Source organism: Oncorhynchus keta, chromosome 35 (assembly GCF_023373465.1).
Source record: "Oncorhynchus keta strain PuntledgeMale-10-30-2019 chromosome 35, Oket_V2, whole genome shotgun sequence".
Lineage (NCBI taxonomy): Eukaryota > Metazoa > Chordata > Actinopteri > Salmoniformes > Salmonidae > Oncorhynchus > Oncorhynchus keta.
Genome location: NC_068455.1, coordinates 62,318,666 through 62,342,004, shown reverse-complemented (window position 1 = coordinate 62,342,004; position 23,339 = coordinate 62,318,666). Strand labels below are relative to the sequence as shown.

Here is a 23,339-nt window from a genome sequence, read left to right as displayed (position 1 = left end):
AGACTGAATGTGTACAGCCTGCTCAAAAAACAAAGCAGAGTTCATGCCTTTCCAGCAACTTTTTTCAAGTCATCATTAGATTCGCATCTTGCAATGTATTAAATAAATAAATATCAAAACATATAGCCCAACGTTTGTAGAACAACTAAAGTTAAATGAATAGCTCTAAATTAAGCATATAGGAGTACGACTTCTTTTTTAATTGCCCAACACAGAATAGCCGTATGTGCGCACTCCCTCAAATCGTTTGGAGAAAATATTATTTCCATTTTATTCAGCTTTGTTCAATTGTGGTCTTTTATTCTCTGAAAACATATCAAATAATGCCATGGAATTTTAAGCAAATCTTGTCTCCTAAATTAACTTGTGTAGCCCAAAGCCATTTGGCATAGCCAGAGTATGCTATTCTATTCTTCTGAAATAGACTACATTTTCTTCATATCATGCTTCTTTAGACCTGTCTAAAGTAAATCATGGATTTGTTATGAAGGTGTAGGCTATTTTACATGGATGTATTATACTTTTTAAAATGTAGATGTTCCAAAGGCCTGCATCAGTGGCTTGTAGGCTGTGTGTGGAAGCCAGTTACCGTGAGACCTACAGGCATTAGCTTGACAACCACCGGCTGACGACATTTCGGGACCGCCACAGCCCTAGGTGTTAGGCCACATAAGCTCATAGAACGTACAAATCTTCGGTTGCAACATTCACTACCGAGTTCCAAACGTCTTCTGGATGCAACGTCAGCACAAGAACTGTTCGTTGGAAGCTTCATGAAATGGGTTTCTGTGGCTGAGCAGCCTCACACAAGCGCAATGCCAAGTGACGGCTGGAGTGGTGTAAAACTTACCACCATTGGACTTTGGAGCAGTGGAAATGCTATCTCTGGAGTGATGAATCATGCTTCACCATCAGGCAGCCCGAATCTGGGTTTGGAAGTTGCCAGGAGACCGCTACCCGTCAGAACGCATAGTGCCAACTATAAAGTTTGGTGGTGGAGGAATAATGGTTGAGGCTGTTTTTCATAGTTTGTGCTTGGCCCCTTAGTTCCAGTGAAGGGAAATCTTAACGCTACAGCATACAATTATAGTCTATACGATTCTGTGCTTCCAACTTTGTTGCAACAGTTTGAGGAAGGCCATTTCCTGTTTCATCATGACAATGCCCCAATGCACAAAGCAAGGTCCATACAGAAATGGTTTGTCGAGATCGGTGTGGACTTAACTGGCCTGCACAGAAACCTAACCTCAACCCCATCAAACACCTTTGGGTTGAATTGGACTGCCGACTGCGAGCCAGTCCTAATTGCCCAACATCTGTGCCTGACCTCACTAATGCTGAATGGAAGCAAGTTCCCGGAGCAATGTTCCAACATCTAGTGGAAAGTCTTCCCAGAAGAGCGGAGACTGTTATAGCAGCAAAGGGGGGACCAACTCTATATTAATGTCCATGATTTTGTAATGAGATGTTCGACGAGCAGGTGTCTCCATACTTTTGGTCATGTAGTGTATCTTAGATTCAAAGCCAGGAATACTCACTTTGTTCCTATGGTGTCTCATGGGGGACAAACATCAGTAACTGCCACATCAAACTACACCCCCCCAAGACTGAAATCTTGTTTTTCTTAATTGGTGTGTTTTGTTGCTCTTTAAGAACTCCTCCACGCTGTGATTACACTCTCTCCCTTCTCTCCCCTACCCAACTATTTGATACATGTTCACACATCGACAGTTCAAATTGGGGAATGGCAAGTGCTTTCAGCACATGAGTTTAATTGGAACTTATTAGATCCCCCATACCCATGTTTTAGAAGTAAACTAGGAAGATCATAGATCAGCATCCAAATGATCCATGCAGGTCATGTCTTCAAACATCTACAGAGTGTAAGAGATCTTCAGAGGAATACATGGAGGTGGAAATGTGATGTATTCCTATAGGGACCTCATTAGTATCTATTGGATGCTCTAATTACCAAGCTACAGTGCATACATGTTACAAGTTTGTTTACTTCAGAGCTTCAACTATGTGAAAGGTGTCAGTTACTTGCTATCAATAACACTTAGACTGACTAATGGGAACATTTGAGAGTCAGATGATGCCATTTCCTGGAAAAACAATTAGCCAAAAACAGCCGAAATACGTAACTTACGCAAACGTCTGAGTTACTCTTAAGTTTAAGACTAAAGCACTTTATCCAGGAGGTAAAACATGCAATATATTAGCTTGGCTTTTTGGTTTCAAACAAATATACTCTTAGTGCAAATTCATTCCAGTGATAATGATTAACCTTAGCAACAATAAGACATGCTACGTACGGTATGACACTTAACTAGTATGGATGTGAATGTTCTCATTAAACAATAGTTCTCAAGCTCTGGATGGGACTTGATTAGGTAAAGAACACTGCTAATGAAATAGCTAAGATGAAATGCTGCTCAAACATTTAGACATCTTGGAAATGTGTTATGTTATAATCTAATTATAATGTCCATGTCTTGCCTTTCAGTCAAACAGGCAAAAGTGCATCCCAGAAAATGACAAGCAATTGAATATGTCAACAATTAAAGAGCCTTTAAACTGTCCCATCAAATTGGATGAGTCTCCAATGCCTTATTATCGCTGTCATCTAGTCAACATTATCGGTCTCCGTGACGATACTGTAGACTGGGAAGACAGCTGTGTCATTGCCGACCCAAGCAAAAGCAGACCAGAAAAATAGTCATTAAAATAAAATCAATGAAATGCTCATTTAAAAAAAAGAGTTAACTTGCGTGAGCTCTCCTAAAGCCAAATGATCTACCTTCATTTTGTCATTTTTTAAAATAAAATAAAAACATGTAATTCTGGATGTTTTACAATGCATTTAACTTCAGATACAACAGCTGTAGACCGTACAGTGAAATGTTTACTCGCAGGCCCTAACCAACAGTGCAATATTTATGTAAAAAATAGGTATTAGGTGAACAATAGATGAGTAAAGAAATAAAAACAAGTACCGTGGTCCATATCTGAGAAAGTTGTCCATAGAGAAGACCCATAATAAATACTTAAGTCAATACTCCAAACAACATCATACAGTGTGGTTTGGTATTCAACCGACAGATCCCATACCTTGTTTGTACTTCAACAGTAGTTCCCATATCCCCCTCCGGGCATATGGGTCCACCCCCGCTGTGGGTTCATCCAGGATGACGATGTTGGACCCTCCCACGAATGCGATTGCCACTGACAATTTCCTCTGCATTCCCCCTGAGAGAGGACACAGTTCACATTTGGTCACTTTCTGCTCCCTTCAAATGACACATATCCCCAATTCCAAATCGACCCCTGGCCCCTACACCCTAGACACTTGTGTGGTGGATCTTAATGAATTGAATAGGTATAGGGAAACAGGTATGATTAGAAGAGGACTTTTTGTGCCCTTGAGAGAACATACAGGCCCAATTCCAAATCAACTTCTGGCCCCTAGCTCCTGGACTCTGTTTCTCCACCTTTCCTTTTGATAGGGTAGGTGGAATTTGAACCATATTGTGTAAGATGATTCAATCATTTCAGATCCATGCAGTGGGGCCACATTGTCTTTAGGTTTGATTTATTTCCTTTAAAATGTGTCAGAGTTAGACCTGATAACCAGGTGTGTGGACTTCCTAGCTAATCAATGACCTTATTGATCGATACAGGGAAGAAACGACAACCAAGAGACTGAAATGAAAACTAGCATTTACAGTGGCCCTCAAAGACTAGGCCTGATCAATTTTGACATTTCAAAAAGCATATCTGTGTTCATTCTGATCGATTTCTTTGAGGTTTGGTCCTGATATCACTTACAGTTTGTCAGCTTTTTCCTGTCATAAAGGTTACGTTTTTGGTTGAAAAAAAAACTAGCAGGTATCTTTCTCAATAAGGATAGGAAAACACTGTCATAGAATGGCAAGGTATGTACTGTAGCTAATGGTCAGTTTGACATTTTGTTACAGATAGTACAAGCACATGAAACAATTATACTATTGATCGACAGTGTTATTGCCAGTGTGAATATCACACCTTTCCAAGCAGATTGCACATCACATACACAAATCCTATGCTGCCTGCTGCTACTCTGTACTCTATTTTACTCATATTATTATCTATCCTGATGCCTAGACACTTTACCCTGCCTTCATGTACATATCTAACTCAATTACTTTATATTAATTATCCTGATGCCTAGTCACTTTACCCTGCCTTCATGTACATATCTACCTATTACATTTGAGTCGTCACTCTTATGAAGAGCGACTTAGAGTAGAGAGTGCCCACGTCTTCGTACTGGTCCCGTCTCAACCAACTGAGCCACACGTGACTATGCACCTTTCCTGACGCATAGTCACTTTAACCTGCCTTGATGTATATATCTACCTCAAATACCTCATACCCCTGCACATTGATCTGGTACTGGTGCTTCCTGTATGCAGCTCCATTCTTGAGTATTTTCTATTTTTCTCTTTTCTTTTCTAACTCTGCATCGCTGGGAAGGGCTTGTAAGCAAGCATTTCATGGTCAAATCTACACGCGTTGCATATACAATTTGATTTGTTAACAAGCAGATACACAAATGGTGAAGAAACCCGATTGTGTATCGGGATGATGAAAGTACAATGATTGCATTCCCATCAGGCCATCAGGCCATTAGGTCTGTCGTCAAATTTTTATTTGACATGAACTTTCCTCACATTAAAAAGGTTGGATGGAAACCTGACACAGAACAGCACAGGCTGACACTCTGGGAGCTGCTGTGAATGTGTCTTGTGTTGTGCAAATGTTGTGGAAATGTCAGACTAGATTAACCTTGAATGTCATATTTCAGTGATTTTGTTCACATGCAACCCATGACTGGAGCCAATTTATCAAGCATATTGTTTGCCACCCAGACAATGGATTATACACCTGCATTTCCACACGCATGCGTGCACACACAGTTTGACAAGTGGTGGCTCGGGGACAGAGTTACCTAATGAAAATGTTATATAAAGTTACATTTGTGCATGATTGCATTCCCTGGACACACACACGCACCTGACAGGTTCTTGGCAAATTCCTTGCGTTTGTGTGGCAGCCCGACATCCTCGATCATTTGGTCAATCTCCGTTTTCACTTCATCTCGGCTTCGTCCCTTTAATCTGGAGTAGAAGTAGATGTGTTCCTCCACTGTGAGGCTAAGAAGCAGAAAAAGTGATTTGATTTATCAAAATGTACAAAAAGTGGATCCAATATTTTCTGCATTTCCAGACAAGTGACAATAATAATAATAATAATAATAAAATGTTTGATTACGTATCATTTGAAATATATATTGTTTCATTGTACTTAAAGTTACACGGGATAGTCACTCTTGAACTAAACTTCAGATGAACTTTAACTGCTATAACAAGATCATATGGTCCTTCATGACTCAAAGATGACTTATTAGCGCCCATGAGTACCCTCATCATCAACTCTCAACCTCTCATAATAACACACTCCACACAACTCTGACACCACTGTTTCCACTCCAGCCAGCCGACTCCATTCACATGTCACAAACGTTTGCGGAATCATCTTGACTGCCAAGCCGACGGGCATATCTGTGCGTACGTTTTAGCGTCTAGCCTATTGAGAGCCCCGGTTTAATTATAGACACTTCAGTTCTGTTGGGATAAATATTAATGGCCATAATTTGCCCAGGTACTCAGTCATAATCATGATGTAAGAGACATGAGGCGTCAGAGGTCGCAGGTGATCACTCAGCAAAGGGGAAAATGGAAGAGAACCAGATTATGAAAGGGCATAGCGAACAATGTCAGCCTGTGAGTCTGCATTGTGGTTGATAATGACACTATTAGAGGGAAGAGTGGATGGGAATGAAAAAAGCTTAGTTTGAAGTAGGCACGAGGATGGGTGAGAATATCGCAATAATTTGAGATGCAAGTTACTGTAGATGTTTCATTTGGAATACGTCCAACATTCACTGTGACCTAACATTTTCATGAAAATTGTCGAATTGTAAACATGTTTTTTTCCTGTTGAGAAGAGGCCATATAACCAGATTACAACCAGCTGGTCTCTATTACACCAAGAAACCGAGACGTCTTTTTATATCAAAAATGTAGTAATCATGGGGGTTGGTCATATTTCGGCTGTTATCTGGTCAGATCTTTGCAAAACGTCCTTATACAACCAGTGCACAATCTTCCCATGACATAGTGATGTCATTGCAACAAGTTTTGCCTGCTGGGATATTGAGAGGTTATTGAAGAGGTGATTGAGTGATATCGATCCACTTGTTGAATGCCACTTACTCATTGAATAAGACATTGTGCTGAGGGCACATTCCCAGATGCTTTCTAATGGTGTCCATGTCTGTGCGGATATCATAACCGTTTATTAGAGCGGTCCCCGATGTCGGAGCGAAGAGTCCTGTCAGGATCGACCTACAAGACAAAAGGAGAACAAGGAAATGTGCTGGGAAAGTGTGACGTCATTTTCACTTCCGGAGCTATAGAATCGGAATCGAAAACCTTCATAAAACGCATTGTGAATCCACAATTATGAATATAATTTTATATACACTTTTGTATATCTTACATAACCACATTTTCTGGAATTTGATAATATAATCTGGAAGTCCAGTCAAAAACAGAAAAAAGTGAATATGAAAGTGGTGGCGGAAATAGACGTCAACAAAATGTATCGTGGTTGGCTAATCAATCAACAAAATGTATCGTGGTTGGCTAATCAATCAACAAAATGTATCGTGGTTGGCTAATCAATCAACAAAATGTATCGTGGTTGGCTAATCAATCAACAAAATGTATCGTGGTTGGCTAATCAATCAACAAAATGTAATCAATCAACAAAATGTGGTTGGCTAATCAATCAACAAAATGTATCGTGGTTGGCTAATCAATCAACAAAATGTATCGTGGTTGGCTAATCAATCAACAAAATGTATCGTGGTTGGCTAATCAATCAACAAAATGTATCGTGGTTGGCTAATCAATCAACAAAATGTATCGTGGTTGGCTAATCAATCAACAAAATGTATCGTGGTTGGCTAATCAATCAACAAAATGTATCGTGGTTGGCTAATCAATCAACAAAATGTATCGTGGTTGGCTAACCAATCAACAAAATGTATCGTGGTTGGCTAATCAATCAACAAAATGTATCGTGGTTGGCTAACCAATCAACAAAATGTATCGTGGTTGGCTAACCAATCAACAAAATGTATCGTGGTTGGCTAACCAATCAACAAAATGTATCCTGGCCAGTTTGTAAGTCCTTTCCTCACCTCTCCACTGTGATAGCTGTGTGTTGAGCTTTCTGGGGCAAAATAGCTGCTGTGGCATCACCCAGGTGGGTGTTACACATTGGCAGTGGATGAGGTGAGTTGCATCCATACAATAATGTAAAGCTATAAGAAGGGGAAATCCACTCCAAAACTATCTTTAGGTATTTTTTTTCAGTTTTTGAGGCAATTTTCCCTTTAAGCTTTAAAAACCTAGAAGAGCACTACATAAATTCAGTCCATTTGTATTATTGAGTTACTTACATGGTGGTTGTTTTTCCTGCCCCATTGTGACCAAGGAAAGAGGTGATGTGATTCTCGAAGAAGTCCACAGTTAGTCCATCCACTGCAAGCTTTTTCCCAGTTTTATAGATCTTGACAAGGTTCCTGATTGAGACCCCTGCCTTCATATTGAGTGGTGGCTTTTCCAAATAACCTTTTTTTAATAAAAAAAAAGAAGACGTACCTTATTCTCCTAATGACAAAATAAGGAATGTGACAATAGGTCATTAATGCATACATACATGGTAAATAACAAACACATGTGCCTGTACAGCTCAGTAGGTAGAGCATGGCACTTGCAACGCCAGGATTGTGGGTTCAACTTTTGAGGCCACCCATAAGTAAAATATATGCACTTAGGATAGAATATAGTCGCTTAGGATAGAAGTGTCCGGCATATATTATTTAAGTGATAATGTCCAAGAAGCCGATATAATTGGCACGGGTATTGTTAGGCCCGAGACAAACACCGGCTTCGAGGGCATTATCACTTTTATACAACAGGTTACCAACATATTCAAATAATGATTGATATACTTTCATGAACTTTATTTGTATTAATTTTTTCATACTATTTCATCCTTCCATGAGAAATAGTCCTGACACAAATCTATGGTTGCTACCAAAGCTGGCTGGTTGTTCGTCCCTATCGGTTCGGCCCATTCATTAAGTCTTTGTTCTGTATCTATGGACATGACCCAGTCATTCGTCCTAAGTGTTCCATTGCCGTACTGGCTGGCAACGTTCTTATCCCTTGCTCGCTAGCTAGCCAACTACGGCTAATTTACAGTCATGTCAAACAGTGCAGACAGAATAACAGCAAAGTAGCTGAATTTGCGTTTTTTTGAGCCTGTTTCCTAATGACATTTATTTGGATACATCCATAACAATAAGGTAATGAGTCACGATTTCACCTGGTAGAGAAAATGTGCTCATTCGTCAGGACACTGTTGTTCAGAGGAGCTGGCCAACAACACAGCTACAGTAACACAATCACATCAAACTGAAGCTGGAAAGACAGCAAACTGCATTTCCTTTCGACTTGTTTTCTATAGGCATTTCTTTGTATAGAGCCATAAAAATGATGCCAGCTGATTCGTGATTTTGACTGACTGGGAAAAGCTGCTTGCGTGTCTGTCTCGTCCTGACTTCCAACACCTTCATTACTATGGGACAGCTGGAGATCAAATTTCAATATTGAAACAGTGTTGCAAATGTTGGAGAGACAGACAGCAAAGTTTATACAAATCTCCGCTGTTGAAAACTAAATTGTTAGTCTAAACGAAATGTGAGATTATGTCTCTATGCTTTTTATAGTGATCAAGTTTATAAATTGCCTGTCTGGGCTGATAAGACAGTGGATTGTGCAGTCAGATGAAACAGAGCAAATGGGCATTTTAATGTCATAGATTTAGCCGGTGGTAATTTGTGCAATAGACACCGGCTGGAATGGGGTTATAACCAATCAGCATTCAGGATTAGACCCATCTGTTGTATAATATTATTTTACTATTACATTCATAAGATGAAATTAGACTTTTGATTCATGTCCTCAGAAAAACTACATAATAAATAGTATTCCACACAATCTACCCACAGCTCAATAATTATATTCCCTTAATTACATTTAAAAAAAGGTGTCTGCTATTATAACAAAAGGTCATTTATATACATTTTTATGTTACGGGTGTTGTGTGACACAAATAAAAACAATTCTCTGCTCTCCCCCCTCAGAATAACACAATCAGTTTTAACTTCATTAGTGACACTCTGTGTCACATTTCCTGTTGGCTACCCCCTTTCTGCTGTTCCCAGGAGCAGGTGTGAGGCTCACTTAGCACCTTCCATGCTCACTTAACACAGGAAAATCATGTTTTTGAATGCACAGGGCCTTTAACATTTACTAATGAGGCTTTGACTTTCCAAGCTCAGCCTTGTTTTTCCCCAACCATTCTCTTTCTCCATTATTATCCAACACACAACCAAGGTGGTAACAATCAGGAGTCTAGTTCTAATTAACTAGACTTATTCAGACTGCAAACAGTCTGTGATTGTAATGACCTGTGTTAAACCAGACAAATGAATACATTTTGCGTAATGCCTGATTGAATAGATCCACTATGGGATTGAGTGTGTGTTTGTGCAAAGGTGTGTGTGTGTGTGTGTGAAAAACTGCCTACTATACCGGTGTATTCAATGGGGTCCTTGAACTGACTGGGGTCAGCATTGGGCGCCGGTGAAGTCCCACACCAATAGGAGGCGGTGAATGGGAAGTACCATGGCTTTGCTATTCCATATTGGCCTGTGATCAAGCATGGAGAAACATCATTCACATTTTAATAACAGCTTGGCTTGAGGGATGGCGCTTTGCAGTGCATATTTCCATCCAGCAAGACTGGCACAAATCCCCCTCTTTTTTTAATTAGAGAAGATGAGATGAATACATTATGGCAATCTGCTGGGATATTATATATATTTTCTGATTATTGACCAAAGTTGTTTTGGCAAGAGAGGAGCGTATCAGTTCTGTGTACTCTGTGGATTTCATAATTACAGTATAACTGCCAAAATAAAGGAAACACCAACTGTCTTAATAGGGCGTTGGACCACCACATCAATTTTACAAGTGTCTGGAACTCTATTGAAGGGATGCGACAGCATTCCTACAAGAATTTCCATCATTTGGTGTTTTGTTGGGGGTGGTGGGAAACGCTGCTCCAGAACCTCCCGTAAGTGTTCAATTGGGTTGAGGTCTAGTGACTGAAACAGCCATGGCATGTGGTTTACATCGGTTTCATGCTCTTAACCATTCAGTGACCACTCGTGCCCTGTGGATGGAGGTTATTGTCATCGTATGGGGGCATTGCCACGGTAGCCACAATAATGGCCTACCCAGAATTTTTATACATGATGAGATGTTAATTGTTGAATTAATTCAGGAACCACACCTGTGTGGTGGCACCTGCTTTCTATATATACTTTGTATCCCCCATTTACTCAAGTGTTTCCATTATTTTGGCAGGTACCTGGGCATTTTGTGTACAAAATATACTGAACAAAAATATAAATGCAACACTTTCAAAGATTTTACTAAGCTACAGTTCATGTAAGGAAATCAGTCAATTGAAGTACATTTTGTAGGCCCTAATATATGAATTTCACATGACAGGGCATACAGTTCATGTAAGGAAATCAGTCAATTGAAGTACATTTTGTAGGCCCTAATATATGAATTTCACATGACAGGGCAGGGCAGGGGTGCACCCACTAGGGAGCCATGTCCAGCCAATCAGAATTAGTTTTTCCAGACAAAAGGGCTTTATTACAGACAGAAATACTCCTCAGAAGGGACTGGGCTACGGTGGTTACACATGGTTTGCGGTTGTGAGGCTGACTGGACGTACTGACATATTTTTTTAAAGAACAATGGAGGCAGCTTATAGTAGAGAAATTAACATACAATTATCTGGAAACAGCACATTTTAAAGTGGCTTTTTATTGTCCCCAGCACAAGGTGCACCTGTGTAATGATCATCCTGTTTAATCATCTTCTTGATATGCCACACCTGTCAGGTGGATGGATTAACTTGGCAAAGGAGAAATGCTCATTAACATGGATATAATCAAATATGTGCCATACATTTTTGTAAAGTTTTTGTGCGTTTGGAAAATGTTGGATTTGTTTTTCTTCAGCTCATTAAACATGGAACCAACACTTTACATTTTGCATTTTTATTTTTGTTCAGTGTAGTTTATCATACTTTACACACTTTCCCCCCAAGATCAGAGTACTATATTCATCACAATCCAGTGGGCACAGACGTCAGTTCAACATCTATGTTTGATTTACATTTGGTTGACTTGACAACTAATATAAATTCTACGCAAAATCAAAGAAACATGTCACCATGTCATTGGACATGTCAATTCCCTAACGTTGATGACTTTTTCAAAGCCAATCAGTTTTCCATGTTGATTGTTCACATTGATTCAACCAATTCTTGCCCGGTGGGAATGGTCAAAACTGTTCCCTTTATGTACATTATGTTCATATTGGTGGGATAATATATACATATATATATATATATATATATATATATATATATATATATATATATATATATATATATATATACACATATACATATATATATATATACATATATATATATATACATATATATATACATATACATATATACATATATACATATATACATATATACATATATATATATATACACACACACACACACATACATATATATATATACATATATATACATATATACATATATACATATATATATATATACACACACACACACACACACACACACACATATATACATATATATATATATATATATATATATATATATATATATATATATATATATATATATATATATATATATATATATATATATATATATATATTTCCAGTGCAAGGTTTGGACACACCTACCCAATCAAGGGTTTTGCTAATTTTTTACATTGTAGAATAACAGTGAAGATGTCAAAACAAGGAAATAGCACATGGAATCATATAGTGACCAAAAAAGTTTAAAACAAACCAAAATATATTTGATATTTGAGATTCTTCAAAGTAGCCACCCTTTGCCTTGATGATAGATTTGCACTCTCATTCATTCAACCATCTTCACCTTGAATACTTTTCCAACAGTCTTGAAGGAGTTCCCACATATGCTGATCACTTGTTGGCTGCTTTTCCTTCACTCTGCGATCCAACTTATCCCAAACCATCTCAATTGGGTTGAGGTCGGGGGATTGTGGAGGCCACTCCATCACTCTTCCTCTTAGTCAAATAGCCCTTAGACAGCCTGGAGGTGTGTTGCGTCATCGTCCTGTTGAAAACAAATTATAGTCCCACTAAGCGCAAACCAGATGGGATGGAGTAGTGGTAGCCATGCTGGTTAAGTGTGCCCTGAATTCTAAATAAATTACCAACAGTGTCAACAGCAAAGCACCACCACACCTCCTCCTCCATGCTTCACGGTGGGAACCACACCTGTAGATATCATCCATTCACCTACTCTGCGTCTCACAAAGACACAGAGGATGTAACCAAACATCTCTAATTTGGACTCATCAGATCAAAGGACAGATTTCCACCAGTCTAATGTTCATTGCTCATGTTTCTTGGCCCAAGCCAGTCTGTTCTTCTTATTGGTGTCCTTTAGTAGTGGTTTCTTTGCAGCAATTTGACCATGAAGGCCTGATTCACACAGTATCCTCTGACCATTTGATGTTGAGATGTGTCTGTTACTTGAACTCTATGAAGCATTTATTTGGGCTGCAATCTGAGGTGCAGTTAACTCTAATGAACTTATCCAGCAGAGGTAACTCTGGGTCTTCCTTTCCAGTGGCGGTCCTCATGGGAGCTTGTATCATCATAGCACTTGATGGCTTTCGTGACTGCACCTGAAGGTCTTTTCAAATGATTGACATTTTCCGGATTGACTGACCTTTATATTTTAAAGTAATCATGGACTGTTGGTTCTCTTTGCTTATTTGAGCTGTTCTTGCCATAATATGGACTTGGTCTTTTACCAAATAGGGCTATCTTCTGTATACCACCCTTACCTTGTCACCCTTACCCTTACCTCATGAAGCTGGTTGAGAGAATGCCAAGAGTGTGCAAAGCTGTCATCAAGGCAAAGAAAATATAACATACGTTTTGATTTGTTTAACGCTATTTTGGTCATTACATATGTGTTAGTTCTTCACAATTATTCTACAATGTACAAAATAGTAAAAATAATGCAAAAGCCTTGAATGAGTTGGTGTGTCCAAACATTTGACTGGTACTGTACATTACTAATCAATGACACTTTATCCACTAAAAGATGTCATTATCTACAGCACTCACAGTCCATACTTGGACAATTCAGGAGAACGCTAAACTGACCCAGGGTCACAGATTGGGGCAGCTTCACCATAATGCTCACTGTCCATATTAGGACAGTCACACCTTTAAGGACGTTGTGTCAGATTCACTTGGAGTTGGAGAATCCTAATATGGATCCCGTACAGTGAGCATTATGGTGTGCACTAGGGAGAAGTTGCCCCTAGACACCGATCTTGGGTCAGTTTAGCTTTCTCTCCGCTAAGGGTTAGGATTATGGGAGGGGATTCTAGATCTGTACCTAGGGGACACTTCACTCCGGATGAGTGCATTACTGATGGCGTTCTCATGAATGAGTTACCTGGGAAGACGTTCTCGATGTACCACGTGAGCAGCCAGTAGATGAGGGAGTCGACTAGCATCATGATGATGGACACGATGAAGCTATACCGGTCTCCGTCTTCAGGATTTTGGGCGATGTTACTCCATTGAATACCGATGCCCTGCTCCTCATACTTGGCAAAGTTCTCACAGCCATACCCGAAGGCCACGCACGACAGCAAACTCTGGAAATGGATGCAGTTAAGATGTGTTTGGTTATTTCAGACTGGACGTCAGATCATCAATATCATCTTCAACATCAGTGTGGCAGAGCACGCCAGGAAGTTCAAGGCAAAACAATGAACTTGTACAGGATATGCAACACTGTCATTGAATTATATTGTGTTTGCTGATTTTCATTCTAGCCTTTGTCTATGATCAGTACGTGATCTAGCTTTGGGAAATTGTAGTCGTGTTCAATTTTTTTGCAACAGACAACAATCATTCTATGTTCTAATTGGGCAAATTCCACCAAATTTTTAAATGTTTCAAAACGCTTTCTACCACTTCTCCCTCCTGGTATGTGGACACACTAGTCTAGCGAATAAATGTAAATGATTGATAAATCATTTCCTTTAAGTACAAAGAAGAAAAGAACATCAGCAGACAGGAGAGCAGCGTTTGGGGACTGGTTTCGTGCAGCCCAAGAAGTTCCAGCTGGTCAAAGAAACAAATGTGGATGGCAAGTCATGTGTGTCCAACAAAAACGTGTTACATCTTTCATACCGTAGGAAAGCTAGGGAAATGGCAAATGATGCTTTGCCCATGACACATCCTCTGGTACAGCCGATCACTCTCTTCTCCATGTTGCCTGCCAGCTGTTTGGGCATGCTTAATTTACCCCAAGCATTTAAGCCCAGCCAGATGACACCAACAAAATATCACTCAAAAACTGTATTTTGGTATTTGCTCCATTAGTCCACTGTTGATATAATATTTAGCATGTCAGCAATCAAGTTTTCAAGATATAGAACTTTCAAAACACAAAGTGGCACAGTCCATTTTGGACTCCTGAAACAAATGTGACCTGTTTAAAGAAGCGTGGCATATGTCACATATCTCTACTTTTCTCCAATGTAAAAAAAATAATGTTGCTTCATAAGATTGAATCGAGGCGGTTGGTCACAAATACCAAAATATAGTTTTTGAATGGTATTTTTCTTTAATAAAGCCTTGTAGACCAACACATTATGTACAACAGCACAAAAAAAGCATCAATATTCGCCCTCTTCTGTCGCATCTTAACCGTCTAAAATCGTCAACTGCCAAAGTCTCCAAGTGAATGAAATTCTGACATTGACAATCGGGGCAGTTACAACACCACAGACACCCGAGGTCTGATCTGACCTCTATCCGCAGTCTCTCCATGCACAGCCCCTGGCATCAATTCAACTGTCCCCTTAAGCCCAAGGTCGGACACGTTCGCCTGCCAAACAATGGGCAGCCAACCACCGGACAATGGGTGACGGCAGGGCAGTGAATGACCCCTCCGTGACCTTTGAGTGACAGGCTGACAGAGCGACGGTGCGGCCAGTCTGACTTTGAGAAGGGCAGACGCAGCAGACACAAACAGACCACCCGCTATGAAAACACGTCAACATGACAATACGGAGGCCACAACAAGCACCCAGCCAGCGGAAAGATGGAAAAAGCTACTAGCTCTGTTAGAGAGCTCTCACAGATGACAAACAACGCATTTACATCTGAGAGGAGGAGGATCCTTCATTTGTTTGTGGAGAAGGCGAATCAAAGGAAGAAGAAGAAGAAGAAAAAAAAAACTGGATGCTGGAGAGATAATTGGATTTTGTATTTGTGCAAATCTTATTGCTTGTCCCTGTGACATCACACACGCAGACAATACCTTTGCTTAGGAAAATTCCTTGAGTCACAACACTCACATTAAAATATACAATATTTTTCATTATTCAAATGCAGTGGTATGGATATGATATCAAAGACAATACGCACGCACAATACTGAGCGGGTGTTGTGTGTGTGTGTGTGTGCTTGTGCGCGTGCTTGTGCGCGTGCGTGTGCGCGTGCGTGTGCGCCTGGGAACAATGTACCTTCCTCTATGTTGGGAAGGGAAAACATCCATACACTCTAATAGATAAACTATAGGGATGGACTGTAAGTCAACGTGGTCAGAGGAACACTGTTCATGCAAATGAAAGGAGTAGCCTTCTGTCTAAGCAGGGGGAGCAGAGGAAGGACATCTCAATGCCAAGGGCACAACTCCACAAAAGCACTTTGGCTGAGGAAGAGTGCACGGAATAAAATAGTTCTGTAAAGCAGTGTTCTTTCTCCCCTCATGATACAATATATATGAAACACACTTAGGCAGATAAGTGGAGATGCCATAAGGAGAACTGGCAACTTTTCCTCACAAGAACACAATAAAAACCCTGACTACTTAGCACACAAACTACTCTCAGATGAGATCAATTTGTTCCATTGTGTTGGCATTACTTGTTTGAATGCTGAGTTTAAAGGAAGTAATGCATACCGGCATTAAAATATACACTATATATACCAAAGTATGTGGACACCCCTTCAAATTAGTGGACTCGCATAATTCAGACAAACATGTTGCTGACAGGTGTATAAAAATCGAGCATACAGCGATTCAATCTCCATAGACAAACATTGGCAGTAGAATGGCCTTACTGAAGTGCTCAGTGACTTTCAAAGTGGCACTGTCATAGGATGCCACCTTTCCAACAAGTCAGTTCGTCAAATGTCTTTCCTTTTAGAACTGCACCAGTCAACTGTAAGTGCTGTTATTGTGAACGGGAAACGTATAGGAGCAACAACAGCTCAGCCGCGAAGTGGTAGGCCACACAAGCTCACAGAACGGGACTGCCAAGGGCTGAAGCACATAGCACATAAAAATAGTCTGTCCTCGGTTTCAACACTCACTACCAAATACCAAATTGCTGTGACACTTGTGTTTTCTGGAAGCACAAAAACTGTTCATCGGGAGCTTCATGAAACGGGTTTCCATGGCCAAGCAGCCGCACACAAGCCGAAGATCACCATGCGCAATGCCAAGCGTTGGCTGGAGTGGTGTAAAGCTCGCCGCCATTGGACACTGGAGCAGCTGAAACGCATTCTCTGGATTGATGAATCCCACTTCACTACCTGGCAGTCTGACAGACTAATCTGGGTTTGGCAGATGCCAGGAAAATGCTACCTGCCCCAAGATTCTGTGCAACAGTTTGGGGAAGGCTCTTTCCTGTTTAAGCATGACAATGCCCCATGCACAAAACGAGGTCCATACAGAAATGGTTTGTGGAGACCAGTGTGGAAGAACTTGACAAGCGTGCACAGAGCCATGACCTCAACCCCATCGAACGCCTTTGGGATGAATTGGAACGCCGACTGCGAGCCAGGCCTAATCGCCCAACATCAGATCCCTGCAGAAATGTTCCAACATCTAGTGGAAAGCCTTCCCAGAAGAGTGGAGACTGTTATAACAGCAAAGGGGGAACCAACTCCATATTAATGCCCATGATTTTGGAATGAGGATGTTTGACAAGCAGGTGTCCACGTACTTTTGGTCATGTAGTGTAGAAAACACACAAAGCATTATCAGGTGCCAAAGTAAGATATATGTTCAGGCCGCAGCTTAATATTTCAATTTTGATAAACAAGGAAACATGGTTCTACTCGAAAGATGTGTCTAGGCCTTACTGCAATGAAGATTAAGAATTGCTGCGTGTGTGTCTGCAGAACGGACGGCTCCAGGACAAATGATAATACACAGAACATAAAGGTCAGTCAGAAACGCTACATTCAAAGTTGAGCATGTACAGTGGGGCAAAAAAGTATTTAGTCAGCCACCAATTGTGCAAGTTCTCCCACTTAAAAAGATGAGAGAGGCCTGTAATTTTCATCATAGGTACACTCATAGGTACAGAGTCGGAAAAGTAATATCCCCATTTGAAGTAAACCTTAAAAGCTCTAACTGCACCCGTATAGGAAATGAAAAACACGACTCGATATTAGAAAACCAGAAGTTCACGATGTCAGAGGAAATCAACGTTTCCAACTTAGAGATCACAGAAAACCGACAGAAGTATTGCAAATTGCATCTTGTTTATGGGATAAGGTCAACGGGATACATTCCAAAACACATGAACCTAATGTGAAAAGGTGAGAGAGATCAATAAATATTTGGATCAAATGGAACCACACATACAACAACATTATTATTAAGGTTAAGGTTATTGAAGTAGCCATATAGATCTGACGATACACTGGTAAGAGTTAAAAGGTTGAGAGAATAATGGTTACAGGGCACATAGGGGATGTCATAAGTGACTCGTTTATAATTCAAATTATTCTTGTGTGTCAGAGCAAAGGTTCTATTGTTCAGGTCATGGGGATTGTCCCAGCATCCGTGTGTGTGTGTGTGTGTGTGTGTGTGTGTGTGTGTGTGTGTGTGTGTGTGTGTGTGTGTGTGTGTGTGTGTGTGTGTGTGTGTGTGTGTGTGTGTGTGTGTGTGATAGTGTGTTAATTTCAGTAATCCACATCTCATACTTGTTTAGATTCACATTGGTCTTGGAGAACCACAGGGTGTGCAGGCTTTTGTTCCAACACAACTGCATTGATCAACTCACCACAGGTTTGATGATCAGTTCATTTATTGAATCAGGTCTGCTATTAAAGCTGGGATTATGCCTGGTATTCACAGCATGTTTCCAAGCCTGAACCCCACAACTCTCTAGGTCAAAGTACAAACCTCATCTATCTTCAATACCATAACAGAATCACTTACTGAGTCTTCAATACAGTTCCAAATCCAGACCGTAATAAACACCCACTGCGTCTCTGCTGTCCATTATGGACCTGTGGTGGAAGGTATAGTAGTTCCATAGGTCCACTCACCACAGCGATTTTGACCTGGAACCCCATGACGTCCCTCCAGGCATAGCAGAGGAGGTGCGGCAGGTAGAGGACGAAATAGATGAGGCCTCCGCATGCCGCCGCCAGGTTGGCCTTGGAGAAGAAGACGCTGATAAAGAAACACTCCATGATGGTGGCCACGCAGAAGACCAGCAGGAAGACGAAGATCACTGAGGGGTCGCTGTACTGCAGCACCTTTCCATACTGCACCGGGAGAGGGTTGGAAAGAAAGGGATAATAAAAGGGACAAGGGGACAGCACTGTGGCCCTGTTCGAAATGCTTCCTTCCTCAATTTCATGAGATAATCAGAGATCTGTAAGTGATGAGTGATAGGTGAAAGCAAGGCTATTGTAGGTAGATGATCAATTACCATTACAATTCCAAACAACTAATTCACCATATTTTAGAGCTGTGATTTAGAAGAAAAAAAAATATCTAATGTAAAAAAGAATCCTACATTATCGGGGTTTTACTTTCATCAATCAAAACATTTTTGATCTGTGTTTACTTCAAGGAAGTATAAAGGAAGGATATATTTCGAACAGGGCCATTGGTAGCCACGAAACTACCCTAGTTAGCACTTTGGGAGTATTGATTGCCAATGGATGTTTGAGTGACCATCACTGATTGTGGCGATGAAGTTATTATTTGTGAAGAGAGCACGAAGCAGAACAAAAATGAAGCTTTTGATTAAAATGACTCATTGTTGAGGATTCGATAAGCAGTAGGCAGAGTGACTCACCAGGTGTTGATAGTGTCTTATGAAGACCACTAATGTATCACCTGTTGTACTTCTAACATACCGTAGTGTCAAAATATGATTCAATATCATGTTGGCTTAATGGACGGTCACTTGCCTCCATAACTCCCTCTATGGATTTGAAAGTGGTTCCCCAGCTCCATCCCAACAGCAATCCACTTGCTGCCATTTTGTTGTTTTTCTAATAAAGGAGTGAGCCTTTAATTGTTAGTCCATTGTTAGTTGTAATATAACCCCTATAGTGGCGTCACTCTGCTTAGCTGCATTAAAAGGAGACCCTTTCCCAGTCTTGGAGGTCTGTCCACTAGAGCAACTTAACTCTTTGATTACACTTCATTACAATGTCCATTGAACAAACCCAAACCCACTGAATAATGTCATTAGGAGTATTGATAAACCACTGGTTTGTTACAAGCAGTGGTAGCCAAGCTAACAGCCTCATCTAAATTGATAAGAAACATTGCCTAATTCTGCTGTTTGGTATTACAGCACTTCTAATGATTGTTTATTAATTGTTTACTTCATGCTAATATTACAATATGGCTTATCAGTTCCTTCTTGTCCAGCCATTGGTAATCTTATCCTTGAAATGAGAATGAGTTGGTGCCCATAGACCTTCAAGAAGTGGTCAAAGGTCTCCCTGAATCAGAGTGGAATCAGTGTTGAATCACCTTGAGGATGAGGGTGAGGAGGAATGCACTGACAGCCAGCGGCAGCACGCTGGACACGGCCCAGCTCAGCCAGTAGGTGGAGCTCCTCAGCCCCATCATCCTCACCGTCTCTTTCAAACGTGCCTCCTTCTCCATAACGATGCCCTTCACGATCATGGCCACCGAGTAGATCCAGGCCAGGGTCATGTATAGGGGCAGAGAGCGCGCCAGCGAGCGGAGGAACCTAAGGGTGGGAGGGGTCGGACAGCGGGTAGAGGGTGTATACGGTCCAGTCACATCTGGATGCTGATTGAGATTTTCTTCTGTGCTATTGTCGCGGCAAAATCCCAGTGTGTATTATGTAACTACAACTTGATTTCCAGCAATAAACTTGATAGACGTTAGAGCAAATAGACTTCACTGGTGGTGATCGCGTTCAAGTGGCCTGAGATATGGATTTCCAATGTTTTGACCTCATTCATTTTCTGTAAAGCTCTGTGTCAACATACAGTAGTTTTGAGGTGTACAAGCGCATGTGGCAGACTCTCAAAGAAAGTATGAATGTTATCCACAGACGCTGAAACAACCTTCCCCCACTGGACACAGACATCAGTACAACATCTATTTTTGATTTACTTTCGGTTGAGTTGTCAACTAACGTGAATTCAATGTATATTCAACAAAACATTTCACCATGTCATTGTATTTAGGTTAAAAGTTGGGGGAAAAAATACTAAATTCCCTTACGAAGATGACTTTTTTCAAATTCAGTCAGTTTTCCACCATGATTCAACGTCATCACATTACAATTTTTGCTTGAAATTGAGTGGAACCATTGTTAATTCAACCAGTTTTCGCCCAGTGGGCAGTAAGTATATTATGAGGTCATATAGAGGTAGAATATAGGGGGTATGTTGATCACCACTAAAGTCATATTTCCATTAGGGAACATGGTCTGTGAAGAACCAAATCAATCTGTTGATTTACCTAACGAATGCTTTCATCTTGTTTTTTTTCTTTGAGTGTGTAAAGCAAAGAAAGGCCACAGTGTTTGGGCCAACAATATTAATAAACTCAGATGAATAACTCTAGACAGGAGGGGAATTAGCATTTTGACATCCCCTGGAGTGGAATGGCAATTGGAAAAGAAGAGGGGAAATTCAGGTGTTGATGACCAAACTTGTGGCAGTCATGACTAGTCCAGACACAGCAGTCAAATCATTTCCTTCGGATTCCCTGATATACAAAATGGCCATGAAAATATCATCATAATAATAACTGATCTCTATGATTTGAATACACATCATGCCCAGTGATTCCTCCAAGGCACCCAACTAACTCAATTTATTGTTATTATTGTTTACAACTTGCTGATGGCTGGCAAACACATTAGGGTGATGAGGAAATTACATATTGCCCAGCTGTTCAAATATCAATTTTATTTACCAGGAGTATTTTCCAATTAAACTGCAAAAAATGTATTAGCTGATCTACATGATATACTATCCTTTTCTTTTTAATTTAACCAGGCATATGAATTAGGAGGCTGAAAATAGCACAGTACCTTTTAGAGGCAGATACAAACAATGCAAACATGTTTGTGTGGTGATGAGCAAACAAAATGGCCACCTCATTGTGATAATGGTTCTATAATTTAGCTCAGACGCACATTAGTCCACGGACAGGGGATCAATTTAACAGATAGGCCACTTAATTACACACGGCGGGATCAATGACACAGAAGAGTGATGTACATTTAAAGCTACAGAGCAGCAGCTCATGTGTCTCCCATCCACAGCTTTAAGAGTGACGCCGTTCAGTAATGACTAGGTGAACGTTGTATGTAAACACCGATTTGATGCAGCATTTCAACGTTATCAAGAGGACATACTGTGTGTATTTGGCAGCATACAGGACCATTGTACAACATTGAACACAGTGTTCCTACTGTCATACATGATTATCTAGAGTCACTCAGAGGCCATATCGAGTCGGCCATAATGTCTAATGTGATATTCCGGTACGCATCCAAAATTGCTTGGATTCTGTAAGTGCACAGCATAACGGATGGACTTATTCGTTGTTGTATATAGCTTCTCCTAATGGATCCATTCTCAATGACAGATGTTTTATCCAACGACTGTTTCGATGGGTGGAATACTGTCTTTCATCTAGTCGCACCAGTATGACTCGGAGTGTCACGAGGGAAGTTGTGTCACATCGATGATACACACCATTTAGTACATGCTTGAACAGCGTGCAAAGAAGGCGATGCAATCGCAGGAAATACAGGCATATGATTTACAACAAGGCTGATTTTAAAGTAGGGAAATGACGATTTTAATACCAAGCTCAATCAATTAGCATGGAAATTGAGAGAGGTCATGCCTGATTTGTTTACATTTTTAAAAATGATTGGCATTAGTTATCCCAGAATTAACAGGAGCAAGAGTAACAAAGAACAAGGCACAACCACTTTACAAATCAAATATCTTTTAGATCCTGTATAACAAAATGTTGTGCACCTGCACGCTGTCCTAATATGGACACTTACTCTGATTAATGTACATACTTCTCTTAAATTAAAATGTTTTCTCCTCACTTCTCTTTAAACAATATAGCACTTCAAACGGCACTGTGCCTATAATGCATTTACACCAACGCGGATGTGTTTAATTGACTCGTTAGGTAAAGTTTATATAACTTGCATGATAATCTTCTTCTGTATTCCTTTGCACACTAGGTAGGACTATCAGGAAACATTATGCTGTACAAGCTCAAGGACAGTCAATGAGCGCTAACAACCGGTGGAATCTGTTACTCCACATCAGTTTATTTTAGTAACCAAGTGATATTGTGCTTTGTTATTTGAAAGTAGTCATCATTCTCAGTACTGACCTTAACCATGACACTTATGAATGCGCATGGGACCATGAGCAGGACAAAGTTCTCGGTGAACCACGCAAACCAAATGGCACCGTTCTGAACTCCAACGGCCCGCTGAACCTCCTTGAGCCTGAGCTCCTTCTCCAGGACGAGGCCCTTGATGGTCATGCAGACGGTGTACATGAAGGCGAGCACCAGGTACATGGGAAGCATGGTTCCGATACTCGCGAGGAAGCTGGTGGGTGCAAAGGGAAGGCAAGGGAGGCAATCACAGAGGTCACGAAACAGCTAAGCCG

At 40.5% G+C, this 23,339-nt stretch overlaps 1 protein-coding gene across 1 annotated transcript in view; it reads right to left on the bottom strand.

Annotated features, from left to right (window-relative positions):
* LOC118369152 (phospholipid-transporting ATPase ABCA1-like) overlaps positions 1-23,339 on the bottom strand; it is a 240,971-nt gene that overhangs the window by 137,741 nt on the left and 79,891 nt on the right. The window contains exons 15-22 of the mRNA XM_052497231.1: positions 23,056-23,278; positions 18,729-18,950; positions 13,819-14,023; positions 9,774-9,890; positions 7,571-7,742; positions 6,318-6,449; positions 5,056-5,195; positions 3,112-3,249 (exon numbers count right to left, since the gene is read on the bottom strand). Coding sequence (XP_052353191.1) covers positions 3,112-3,249; positions 5,056-5,195; positions 6,318-6,449; positions 7,571-7,742; positions 9,774-9,890; positions 13,819-14,023; positions 18,729-18,950; positions 23,056-23,278 — 1,349 coding nt within the window. The remainder of the gene's footprint in view (positions 1-3,111; positions 3,250-5,055; positions 5,196-6,317; positions 6,450-7,570; positions 7,743-9,773; positions 9,891-13,818; positions 14,024-18,728; positions 18,951-23,055; positions 23,279-23,339) is intronic.